Consider the following 12,978-nt stretch of genomic DNA (forward strand, 5'->3'; position numbering starts at 1 on the left):
GACTAAAGATTAAGTGTGGGTACTTAGTGACGTCGATGAACACAGTTGACATTCAGACTTTCTCCTTTCTCTTCCCTGCACATTTCGGAGCCTTTAGTGTGTCTGACCCTGAACACTACTACATCCAACCTCACTCAATCCTAAAATGAGTGATGGTGTTTTGAGGGGGGGGCACCCAGGGCAGCATCTTTAAGAAATTCCTAAGTCTTCTCGGGTTTTAGGATTCGAGTTTTTAGGACCCGGACTCCCTTTCAAATATTTCAGAGCGAGGAGCCATCTTTTTGCGGAAAGTCTGCCCCTACGTCTAGGGGCTAACATTGCCTTACATTGAGCCTCCGTTCTCCTTCTCCTGAATCAGGCAAGGAGGCTGTGCAGGTATTAATTGGTGCTGTCTCCTTTTGCTCATGGTTAGGTCTTGATCTTAACCAGGGTCCCTCTCCAGATTCAGCCACCTCATCCACACCTCTAAAATATCAGTATCTCTCTGACGCCAAAAGAGTCCATTCCTTTGAGTCCACTGAAACACACATTTAAGGTAAAAACTTAATATTTTATCCTCATGATCTTATTTTTTTTAATTCAAGAATATCCGTTTCTGCCTCGATTTTTTTTTTTTTTTGTTGCTTGCTTGCACTCACTCGCTTTTTTGTTACTGGAAGCCAAGGGTTGTAAAATGATGGGATGGTCCCACATTGATAATTTTCATTGATGTAAAGATGTTTTGTTTTCAAAGAAGATCCTTGAGCGTGTTTGGGAGCTGAATGAATGTAAGATCACAGGGGTGCTTTGTGCTGGGTGCCAATGTAATTCTGGGTGGGGTCTAGAAAGGGCAGCGAGTATGACTGTTTAGGATTTAGGAACCCACTGGGTGTGTATGAAGGTCTTGCAGTTTGGAAACCCCACCCAGGAATGTCCACAGCCATTCTCTCAGACCTCTGAAGAGTCACATAGCCTCCATCACGCCAGCCCCAGATCAATACTTGTCCCCACCCATAACAGGAGGCCACTGTGAGAAAGCGGGTCTGCTTTGCATCTCATTTACATAAATATTTATTAATCGTCATTAAACTCAACAGAAACACGCAATGCACTTCGGGTGTCCGACGGGAGTTTCATCTTCGCTACAAGAGGAAGGTAAAATTGCGTGTGTGGGGGTGTGTCGCCTGTGGGTTTGCGTTTTTTGCATCGAGTGTTTGGGTGCCTGATTCCCTGCCTCTGGAGCGGAGAGGTTCACCTGTTGCCTCTTTGTCGGCAATCTCCAGAAGGGGCCCTCAGTTCTCCTAGCTCACTGGATGACAAAAGTCAGGAGTAGCCTAGAACCAAAACACAAAACAAAAGCAACAACAACAACAACAAAAAATCCCCCCAAAACAACAACAACAAAAAACAAAACAAAACAAAACCTTTCCAGCCACCAGAAGTCACCAGGAGTTCGGCGCCCACCGAGGCACAGTACGGGCAGGGGTAGGGCTGCCCCCAGGTCTGGGCTCCTCCACCTCATCTTAAGAGGAACGGGAGTGCCTGTAGAGAGGAGGAGCCAGTAGACTCGCCTCCTTCTGTCCCCGGACGCCCGCGTCGGGCCTGCGTGTGCGTGCGGTGTGGTGTGTGTCTCTCTCATGCAAACCCTCCCTCCCCAAACCGACCCCCCAACAGTTTGCCATTCCATACAAATTTGGAAACACGTTTTTAGAAAACAGTATGACGCACAACGGGACAGGGGCGGGGGGAGGGCAGTGGCACTGGGGTTCCAAATCTCCGAGTCATTGATTGTAAGAACCTGGGGGGGAGGGGCGGCGCGGGCCCCCACTTCACCAAAGTGCACAGATCCGCGCTTGGGCGGGGCAACCAGCGGACCGGAGGGGCATCCCGGGCCGGGCTGCTAGGCTCAGACAGAACCTTCTTGCATAGATATTTGTGTCTTTTTAAAAATTATTATTGGTAGTATTTATTATTATTATTATTAATATTTTGCCTTTTATTGCTTCTAAAAGTTCTTACTACGTTTTCTCTCTGATCCGGACTCTGAGTTCGGCCTCTGTCGCCTCTTAGCTTTTTTTTTTTCTTTTGTATGTTTGTTTTTTTAAAAAGGGAAAAAGAAACATGATTCTAGTTACAAATTGGCTTAGCCTCTCTCTTTCCTCTCAATCCACATCCCCTCCCACCAAAATAAAAATTAAAAAATGCGGAGATTCGGGCTAGGGTGAAGGCGTTTGGGCGTCCTGGCTTTTGCCCTCTTCGAGAAGGAAGAGATACCAACTCCTTTCGGCCTGGGCAGCTCGGTGTCTGTTTTTAAAGAAATCATAAGCGGAGACACTATCTCGAAACTCAGCTGCCCCTTACTAAAGCCTTCCGGGAGGTGGGGAGAGAAAACCCAAGTTTGGGAATGCGAAAGGAGTCTCCAGGGAAGGCCGGGAGGGAGGTCCCCAGAGATGCACTCCACAGGAGACTGGAGGAGGAAGCCCGTTGGGAGAGAGAAGGCGAGTCCCCAGGGAGAAGCGAGGCCCCTGGGACGAGCCACCCACAGGTAGGAGACCAGCCCTAGGGAGCCGCAGAACCGGCGGCCCGCGCCCCGCGCTCCTGGCGCTGGAGTCGGTGGGAGCCCCTGAGCTCGCGGGGCTGGGGCTAAGGGGCCCGGGCAAAGGCAAAGAAAAAGTAAGGGGTCGGCGCGAGGTCTCAGTTATGGAAAAACGCGTTGAGCTCCTCGTACATGGGGCCCCGGTCGTGGTGAAGGTGCATATCGTAAGACAAGAGATTCTCGGAGTGGACGCCCCCGCGCACCGCCGACGAGCCAAAGACCAACCCGTGGCCCGCGGGCCGCGAGCCGGGCAGCGCCGAGTAGTGCATAGAGTAATGGTAGCTCTTCTCGTGGTCGGGAGACGAGTCCTGCTTGAGTGAGAAGTTGCCGTTGAGACAGAGTGGGGGGCTGAGCGGGCCCTCGTACTCGGAGCTGTTGTAGTCCGGGCTGGCGCCGCCGCCACCCGCCGCCGCGTACAGCGTCTCATAGGCGGCGCAGTAGCCGTGGGTCCGCAGGGCGTGCGCCGCGCCTCCGCCCAGGCCGCCCGCCGCCTGGCACTGCGCGCCCGCCAAGCGGGAGCACGGGTACGGGTACGGGTGCATGGCGAACGGGCCACCCGAGCCATGAAAGCGGCCGGCGCCGTCCGCGCCCTGCTCTGTGAGGAAGTTACGAGAGTTGAGCTGCAGGCAGCCGGCCACCAGATTTGTGGTGGGTTGCGACAGCCCCTTGCACAGAGTCTGCACGTAGGACACCAGATCAGGCCGCTTTCCGGAGCGCAAGATCTCCGAGAGAGCCCAGATGTAGTTCTTGGCCAGACGCAGCGTCTCGATCTTGGACAGCTTCTGCGTCTTGGAGTAGCAGGGTACCACCTTGCGCAGGTTGTCCAGCGCGGCGTTCAGGTCGTGCATGCGGTTGCGCTCCCGCGCGTTGGCCTTCTGTCGCCGCAGCTTGGAGCGCTCCAGACGCGCCTTGGTCATCTTGCGTTTCTTCGGCCCGCGCTTCTTGGGCCGCTCGCCTTCCACCTCGTCCAACCCTTCCTCCTCCTCCTCTTCCTCCTCCTCCTCGCCACCCAGCTCGCCTTCCTCCTTGACTTCGGCCAACGTGGCTTCGGGGACCTCTTCTCCACGAAGGGACACTGGCTTGGCGGCCCGAGCGGGTCCTGGAGCCCCCGACCCGGGAGCCGGAGGAGGCTGCGGTGGCGCGTCGCCCTTGTCGCTTCTCGGCTCGTCGTCGTCGCCGTCGCCCCAGCTGGCGAACTTGGGCACGTCCGAGAGAAGGCCGGGCTCGCTGAACAGGCGGGTCAGCATGGTGCCTGAGGGCGCCCCGGGGGCGGGGAGACAGACAGCACAGAGTGAGGGGTGCGCCGGGGTCACCACGGCTCCCCAACCCGCCTTCACCCCCGAGCGCGCTCCAGCTCAAGGGGTCCCGTTGCCCACCACGTCCTGCTGCCCCGCCCAGAGCCGGCCCAGCCCTGCCCGGCTGCCGGCGGGGTTCCGCGGCCCAGGCTATCGCCCCAGAGCCGGGCCCCGGCTCCACCCCTGGCCAAGAAGGAAGCTGCTTCGGGCAGGTGTCGGGGTCCCAAGGAGCCTGGACAGGGTGGGGTGGCAAAGGGGGCAGGTTCCTCTGCCCGGGGAGGCGGTGCTCTCGCCCGCCCGAAAGCAGGCTCTCTCCGGGTGATGGAGAGAGGCTGGGCGGCCACCGTGGGGACAGCTGCCGGTTCCTTGGCTCCGCGGCCCGGGCCCCTCGGCCTGGCTCCCCCTGCCCTCCGGTGCCTCTCACCCCCACGCTCCCTAATCCAATTTGCAAGTTGGCCGCGCGCCGCCCCCGGCCGGGCCCCCACCCCCGCTGCCCGGAGCACCGTCTCCTCTAGCTGCTGCGTCCGGGTCTCCCGGAGCCGGCTCCGGGTGTCGAGGACTGAAAAAGCCAGGCGTAGGGAAGAGACCCAGAAGTGAACCCAGTCCGTCCTCCCTGCGGTCAGGGACCCCCTTCCCCCTTTCAAACTGCCTCCCTCCCACACGTCTCTTCAGATCTCGTTGTATTTTGGGATCCATGGGGGAAAATCCAAATTTGTTTGTTTGCTTATCTTTTTTTGGTGGCGGAGAAAGGTCGCAGGTTCCTTTGGGACAGTCATGGGGGGCCCCCATCTTCACCTCTTCGTGCACCTCATGACCCTGTCCCCCCCAGCCCATCCTAGGCATAAGGTCTCCCTGCGCAGCCCCTGGAGCTGCGGCCCCAATGGGAGAGAGAACCCGGGGTGCCCCCACGTCCGCCCAGTGAGGGGTAGAGTCCCAAGAATGGGGGACCTGGGGGACTTTCATGTCCGAAGCAGCGCACCCCCTCCCAATCGGCAGGTCAGATCTAGCTCCCTCTCGGACAACTTACCTCAGAGAGGAGTCAAGGGGAGAGGGGAGGGGAGGGGGGAGGGGGCAAGAGAGAGAGGGGGGGAGAAGAGGAATCTTCTCGCTTATTTCATTGTTCCCCCATCTTCAGGGAGCGGGGGCAGCGGTTCCTCAAGGCGGCGGGCGCCGGCGTCTTCAGAGCGCCATGCGAGCCGCGGAGCGAGTGTGGCATCTCTACCAGGCGGGGTACCAGCCTCTATGCCAGGCCATATGGGCTTGGCACGTCACGGGCAGCAGCTATCACATGAGAGACGGTGATTGGCATGCGTCTGCATTGGGGGAGAGCCGGCTCCCCCGGGACCCGCCGCCATCTGTCACTCTCTACTCCAAAAAAAAATTAAATAAATAAAGGAAATAAATAAATATCTCTGCCGCCCTCCCCTCCCCGCCCAACGCAGGGAAAGCAGGGATTGAGAGGGAGGTGGGAGGATTGCCCCCTCAGATGTAGGGCCCCCCATATGGGAACAATGGGGTGGCAAGTCTGGGAATTGGAGGTTTGTGGTGGTGGCCAATTCTAGACTCTCTCCAGGGTCTTGATCTGTCCATTTCCCTGTCTCCTGGTCCCTAAGGGGGGTCAAACCAGCCCCTGGGGTATGGTGAAGGGACCTTGGTGCTTACTCCCACTCCCCAAGAGGGTCCCCTCCACCACAAAGGGGCAGCTGCGTCCTCCTCCCAGGGTGGGTGTGGGGGGCATCCCTGACCCAAGCCCCATAGGTAGATGCTGGCATCATGCCATTCCTCATCCCTGTCTGCCCCTCCCCCACCCACCCTCATGCACACACAACATATGTGGCTGAACGAAATTCAAACCAAGGGAAAGACAGAGAAAGGGAAAGACTTGCCTGCCTGGTGTCTGTGTCTCTGCATGGGCGTGTGTGTCTGTGGGGACGTGAGTGTCTATCTGTGGAGTCTTCACATAGGAGATGTTTCCTTCGGTGTCAAGGGGTCGGGTGGGGAGGAACCTGGAGACCAGCTATGTGCCCCATCTGGGGTTAGGGTGGGCACAGATCTGGATTCCTCACCCACAAACCCTCCTCTTCCTCTGCTTCCTGCCCTTACTATCTCTAACCCTTGCAAGGTAGTGGCTTTCTCTCGGCCTTCTGTTTGGCTAGTTGAAGGGAGGATATGGCTGGTTGGGGACAGTGTAGAGTTCTCGTAGATGGGACCCAAATGTTCTCGCCCTGCAGGAAACACAAAAACAGAGGCCCACCCAAGCAGTCCCAGGAGAGGACAGGGGTGAGCCAGGCAGGTATCTTCCTAATGGAGATAGACAATGGATGCTTTATTTTACTTTACAGTTCCCCTAACTCTTACCATGTCAGACACAGATGTTAATGGTACAGGTTGAAGGTAGGGGCTTTGGACACACATACCCAGCCCTGTTCCTCACTCTGTGGTACAGAAAATGGAAACACCCCTACTCAGAGAGACAACCCACCCTTGCCCTCTCTAGATCCAAGCTTTCAGGCCCGAATGTCCTGCCTGTCTCTTGGTCCACTTGTGCATACCCAACATTGGCTCCACTTCCTGCCACAGGATGAATGACACAAAGCAAAGAGAGAGGAGGCCTCCCCTCACCCCTCACCCCTCACCCCTCACCCCTCACCCCTCACCCCTCACCCCTCACCCCTCACCTTGCCCAGATGAGCTTCCTCAAGGGGACCTTGGGCTGGTAAGACATGGATCTCATATTGAGAAAGGGGGTATGAAGCTATCCAGGGTGTTTGGAGACCGGGAGCTGAAAGGTCAGAGGGCAATGCACTTGCTCCTCTTTCCACAGCTGCCTGCCCCAGGGGTGGGGAGGATGGGAGCAGTGGGGGGGGGGAGGTGTAGCTAGAAACATGACCAGAAGAGCAAACTGAGACTAGAACCTGGGGCTCCTCTACCAACCCCACAATTGACAGCCTGGCAGCTAGCTGGGAAAGTGGGCTGGAGGCAGAGACAGAAGGGCCATGATGGTCTTCCGTCCCAGGAGGCTCAGCAAGGACCCCTCCCGTTTCCGGTTACATACAAGATAGGGCTTCTGACTTTTGGTCAGATCTTCTCACCAACTTTTCATTTTGTTTTGTTTTGAGATGGGGTCTCACCATGCACTCTTGGCTATCCTGGAATTCACTCCCTAGACCAGGCTGGTCCTGAACTCACCTCCAGAGTGCTGGGACTAAAGGCCTGTACCACCACCTTGTAAAAGAAAATGCTGAGTTCTAGACTGGGGATTTAGCTCTAGGGTAGGACACTTGCCTGGAGAACCCAAGGCCCTGGGTTTGAATCCCATGACAAGCAAGCTCCTTTTAGATGTCCTTCTCCGTCTTGATTTCCCGATCTGTGAAATGGAGGTTGCCATTCTGCCCCCTTTATAGGGTGTTGCTAATACCAAGTAGGGGATAGGCTAATGGGCCAGCAATAAAAGAATCTTCCAATAAATGCCAGCCTTTATTTTTATTTTTTTATTTTTTTCGAGACAGGGTTTCTCTGTGGCTTTGGAGGCTGTCCTGGAACTCTCTCTGTAGACCAGGCTGGCCTCGAACTCACAGAGATCCGCCTGCCTCTGCCTCCCGAGTGCTGGGATTAAAGGCGTGTGCCACCAATGCCCGGCGCCAGCCTTTATTTTTATTAAGATACTTTGTAAATTGTAACTTGCTTTATATTAATTTCTTATGTATAACCCATCCCCAGTTAGAGTGTTTGTCTACAAAGAGTCTGAAGTTTTGTTAAGTTAGTGGGTGAATGTGTGGATGAATGCTTCCTTGGCAGAGAAACACCAAGAATTGGGTTAGGCCCACTGGGGTCTGATGGGGCCCTCTGGGTGAGGCGCAGACCTTGTTCAGGACAGGGCATTCTCTGTAGGTCAGCCTATCCCCCTCTCCCTCCATCTTCCACCTCCGTTTCCTACATCTGAAAGGACTCCTCACAGCGCTCCTAAAGGTGAAGGCCTGGGGTAGGGGGTGGGGTGGCCAGGCCTGGGGTACTGGGAAACCTCACCCCTCTGGGTCTGTCTCCTGACCCTTCTTTCCTTCTTCAGAGAAAATGGAACAAGTTTTTCTCACTCGACACATTCCAACTTTAGTTTTTTTAGAAGATACAATAAAAACCAGGGGAAACTGGAACAGAGGGAGGTGTAGGATGGGCCTGCCTCAGACATGAGCTCGAAAGAGGTACAACACGTGTGTCCACACACACACACACACACACACACACACACACGCACGCACACACGCACGCAGGCACACACGCACGCAGGCACTGACACGCTGGGACATGAACGCTCCTCTCTGTACTCAGAGATGCAGTGAGGGAAAGACAGAAAGTGCCAGAAATGGAAGGAAGGAGACGAAAGGAGAAGGACACCCAGAGATGCCATCTGTTCCTCCCCGTGGCATTGGGGGAAGGGAGTTGGTGAGGGGCCTGGTCCCCTCCAGGTCTCTGAGAGGAAAAGGAGAATGGCGGGCACTTCAGCCAGGCCTGGAAGCCTTCCATTTCTGCTGCCCACACCTCAGGGTGGGAGCAGGGAGCTGGGGGCCTGAGGTTCCCATGGAGACGTCGCCCCATCCCAGGGGAGCCCACAGTCTGGGCACCTAAAATGGCGGCCTCAGAGGGGCAGCGGCCATTTTGTTCTGGCTGGGGCCTGAGGGGCCGGGGTGGGGCGGGGCGGGGCGGGGTGGGGCAGGGGCGAGGGGGCTGAGGTAAGCATGGAGGAGGAGACGGCCATTCCTGAACAGACTAGGGGAATCCTGCTCAGGGGGCAGACGAATCTACTAGGAAACTGCTCTCTGCCCCCCTTGCTGTCCCCAGATCAGTCATCCGCACGTGAATCTGTGAATCTGTCACCGTCCCCTCCGTTCTGACCCTCCGAGGGCAGCCAGCCGCCTGGCGCCCCAAGTCAGCCCGGCAGGGAGGTGGCCTGTGTGAGCGGGGTTTGCTCTGCCCCGTGGGGGCCTAGGGAGCAGGTGGGCCAGACCCGGGCGTCCTCCCCGGCTGCAGCCCGACCTGGGGCTCCCTGGCTGGGGGCACAGGTGAGGGGAGCCCGGTCTCCCCCTGAGGAGCGGGGACCCTGGGCTCCGGGCGGCGCTGTGCTGGGGAGGAGGCACTGACGGGGGGGGGCGGCCCGCAGTCGGGGCGCTCGGGCTCCACCCGAGCCCAGGCAGCCGCCACCCCCTTCCCCGGCCCCACGCTGCGGGAGGGGGACCTGCCGCTGCCTCCTGGCTCCAGGGTGGGCACCTGCCCCGCTGCCCCCTCCCCCGCCCGCCGCAGTGTGCCGGGGAGCGGCGGGCACGCCAGATGGCGTGGCTGAGAATGCGGCGACGTTGCCGGGAGGTGAGGGCTGGCACGGGTGATATGCGGCTGCGTGCCTCGCGGTGCCACCGGGGAGGGGGAGGGGAGGCCGGGGACGTGCAGCCCCCTCCTCCGGTGGACCCCCTGCCCCGGCCGCAGCTCACGACGCGGGTTCTCCGGCTCGTCCCGGGCCGCGCCCAACGCCTCAGTCCCGCCCAGAACCGGGCGGGCCCAGCGGGAGCTGAGCGTCCTCCGACCACTGCCGCCATCCCCCCCCGCCACGACCCCAGACGAACGCAGGCGGGAGAGGGGCCAGGCCCTCCGGCCAAGCCCCTCAGGTCGCCACCCTTGCTCCAGAAGTGCAGTGACCTTTGCCCCCATAACCTTTGACCTCTGCGCCCAGGTGTAGTGAGAAGAGCCCTCTCCCACTAGGAAAATTCATCTTCCTCACCAAGAAGTTTCCCAGACACCACCGGGGGCCCTCGCTGGGCTCCCTCGGGGCTGCACCCCTGCTGGGGGTTCCCCTCTCCCGCCTGTCTCCTCTCAGCAGCTACCTGTGATGTGCTTACTCTGGGCTCTCGTGTCACCCCCACTTGGCTGCGGAGAGACGGGCGGGGTGGTGGGGCACCGTGGTCTCGGACATGCCCAGAGGTCTCCTTGCACAAACGTTATTCCCGGGCACAGGAGGTCAAGTCCGCGGGCCAGCGGCTCCGCAGCACTGACTAGATGGGGGTGCATCCCGGAGCTGCAAGATCACAATGTCAAGGTCATTCTCCGCTAAATGGGGCTGCAGGTCATGAGAACCCACCTGGAAAACAAAGCGAAACAAGACACGCACAGGTTTCACGCGGGGCTAGGCTTGGAGGAGGGGGCGTGGCCCTCTGCGTGGTGCCCTTGGAGGGTCTGCGGCTGCTGCTCTCTTGGCAGTGGGCTCTGTTTTACCGTCTCGCGGGGGCACGCGGTCTTACCGGATGGCTCCTGTCCTGTGCTCGGCCCCCAAGGCTTTTAGTCCAGTAGCTGCCCCGTGCCCCCACCCCAGCCTGGATGCATGAGAGACCGGGGTCAGAAGGCGGCCGAGGCCTGCCCTGCTGCACCTTCTAACTCACGGGGGCTGCCTGCCTCCCTTGAAGGGCCCAGGCTGCCCACGCTGCTCGTCCTGCCTGAGGCCGGCTCGACTGCCACCCTGGCTGTGGCAGGCACCCATTCCAGCAGCCTCCGCGTCGCTCACCCACCCCACGGCCTCCCACGGCCTCGTCTCAGCCCCACACAGGGCACACCTCTACTCCTTTCTGCCGAAAAGGCGTCACCACCAGGAAGTCCACCCAGGAGGCTCCGTGCTCCACTACACTTGGAGGCAGGAATGCGGAATAGGCTTACGTGCAGGTGGGGTACCCAAGAACTGTTCCCCTACTGGTGGAGGAGCAGCCAGAGAGGACACGTACGCGCCCACCACAGACCACCTCTGTACACATCTTCCTCGTTCTCAACCTTGCGCCAAGTCCAACGTGGCCTGCCTCCAGCCTTCCCCTCTGAAAAATGGGCATGATGGCTACCGAGGCCTGCCTTTGGGGGCAGCAGTGAGCCACATCTGAGGTAACAGGTGTGAGTGCTTCTGGCCATCCCTGAAGTGGCCGCTTTTGCCTGCAGCCCTGGCTGAGCTTTAGTTTTCAAATGTTTTGGTTTGGGGATCTCTTCGCATCAGGGTTTGTTCTGCCTCACTGTCGGGTTTCTGCACAGGCCATGGTCTTCCCGGGCCCTCTCTCGACCCCCACCCTCACAGGAAGGCCAGCCGGGGACAGGACACAGTGTGGCAGCAGACCCTTGGCCTTGGTGTCATCTTCACCTTGGTCACATCGTACAACCTGCTTTCTCCTCGGCTGTAAAATGGGAATCGTGCCACCTGCCCACCTCAGAGCTGTCAGGGCGACCAGGAGGACAAGCGGGGTGCAGAGCATGCTGAGGAGGCCCGAGCCTGGTGGATGGCCCAGCCTGTCGGGGCTCTGCACTGATTTCTTCCAGTCGTCTCCTTCTAATAAATCAGGACCCGACGTTTGGCTTGGGGGACCCTGGGACTGGCACTGCTAGACATGTCCCTTGAGCCTGGCACCAGTGCTGGGGACACCGGGGGCTGACAGCAAACAGGACCAGTGCTCTACTTCCAGGGGACAGTCTCAAAGGGCTGCCCAGGCAGGGCGTATGCGGTGGGCACAGCTAGGGTGGGAGGCCATCCTTTTTTCTCTTCAGTATTGTTTGGTTTGCTTTTGTTTTTGAAGACAGGCTTTCTCTGTGTAATCCTGGCTGTCCTGGAACTCACTCCGTAGACTACGCTGGCCTTGAATTTATAGAGATCCACCTGCCTCTGCTTCCCTAGTTCTGGGATTAGAGGCCTGTGCTGCCCTGCCTGGTGGGAAGCCACCCTTTAACCAAAGAGATCTTGACTCAGCCTGGGGAGACTGGCGTGCTAGGAGCAGCCAGCAGGTGACAGACTTAGCTACTGCTACTTCTGGGAGGCAGGGCAGGTCAGGGAAGGACAGCCTGGTCTCAAGGGCAGACGTAGATTTGACCTCGCTCCCCTCCCTTCTTCATCCCCTGACCTCATCTCCCTCCCCCTCCTCCTGCAGGTCTCCAAGGTCTCCTCCTTCCACTTCCGGTGCTGAAGATGGACCCCAGGACCTCTCCCAAGCTAGGCCAGTGTTGTTCCGGTTGATCTGCACTTCCCAGCCCCCACTTCCTCCCTGTGCTCCACTGGGGGTGAAGTAAACCTTTATTTTCCAGAGAGGGAGCTACAGCAGAGGTGGGGTACAGCTTGTCGGACGCCCCACAATAAGTGAGTAGCAGAGCTGGGAGTAGATACCCGGGCCCTACCTGAGTGTTGGTAACACACACCCTGTATTCCCAGTCTTTGGTAGACTGAGGCAGTTGAAAGTCAGTGGGACTACAGAGTGAGACTCCAAAACAAAACACTTTGGGAGGGGCTCCTGTCCTGAAACATCAGGGCATTCAATAGCAATTTAACAACAGAGGGCATTTTAGTGTGTGTGTGTGTGTGTGTAGGGAGCACATGCCACAGCACACCTGTGGAAGAAGTCAGAACACAGCTTGGGGGAGTCAGTTCCCCTCCTCCATCATGCGGTCTTGGGTATCAAACTAAGATCTCCAGGCTTGGCAGCAAGCACCTTTACCATCCGAGCCATCCTGCCGGCCCAGCAGGCACAGAGCCTGCATTCGAATCAAGTTGTGTGAGGTGCAGTCTTGGGCTTATTCACAATGACAAACTGTGTCCCTCTCCGAAGTCTGGGTGCTCGTGCTGTTAGGGACAGGGGGCCTTGCCATGGAGAAGAAAAGGAGCCTGGCCCTCTGTCCTGATCCAGATCACAGTGAGTGGTTCCAACTTCCAGGTCCTAAGAAGATCTCCACACAGCCAGGTGTGTATGCAGAGGGGCAGTCTCCTTAGCCCTGCGCTTTCTCTCATCTCAGAGAGGGCGGTCGGCTTGCACCTGAAGGCCGAGGGCGGAGCTTCCTCCATCAGGAAGTCCTCCCTGGTTTCTCTCAAGGAAACTGCTTCTTCTGGCCCTACTTTGCCCCATCTTTTCTTCGCGTTCCACAGTAAACCAGGACAGAGGATTCTGAAGCCTTGCAGAATCCTCCAAGGAAGTCTTTGGCACCTAGCAGGCCCCCTGCCACTCGCTGCTTCTTTCTCCTCCTTGTCCTTCGTCTGCCTAGCTCCGGGTTCTCGCCTCACCACCCCCGTCCGCGCCTGGCACTGCGCCCGGTGCGCCCCAGCCGCCGGAT

General features: G+C 58.4%; 1 protein-coding gene across 1 annotated transcript; it reads right to left on the reverse strand.

The window, feature by feature from the left end:
* Positions 1-1,034: 1,034 nt before the first annotated feature.
* On the reverse strand, positions 1,035-5,238 carry Neurod2 (neuronal differentiation 2). Its single transcript, XM_005075929.4, has 2 exons — positions 4,898-5,238; positions 1,035-3,827 (listed from the first exon to the last, which is right to left on the reverse strand). The coding sequence occupies exon 2, from the start codon at positions 3,820-3,822 to the stop codon at positions 2,674-2,676; it is 1,149 nt and encodes a 382-aa protein (XP_005075986.1). The 5' UTR covers positions 3,823-3,827; positions 4,898-5,238; the 3' UTR covers positions 1,035-2,673.
* Positions 5,239-12,978: the final 7,740 nt, after the last annotated feature.

This window comes from Mesocricetus auratus, unplaced genomic scaffold (genome assembly GCF_017639785.1).
Source record: "Mesocricetus auratus isolate SY011 unplaced genomic scaffold, BCM_Maur_2.0 Super-Scaffold_100007, whole genome shotgun sequence".
In the NCBI taxonomy this organism is placed as follows: Eukaryota; Metazoa; Chordata; class Mammalia; order Rodentia; family Cricetidae; genus Mesocricetus; species Mesocricetus auratus.

What these genes read in the sequence shown, in the direction of transcription:
- Neurod2 (XM_005075929.4), bottom strand. Translation starts at nt 3,822, where the DNA reads ATGCTGACCCGCCTGTTCAGCGAGCCCGGCCTTCTCTCGGACGTGCCC.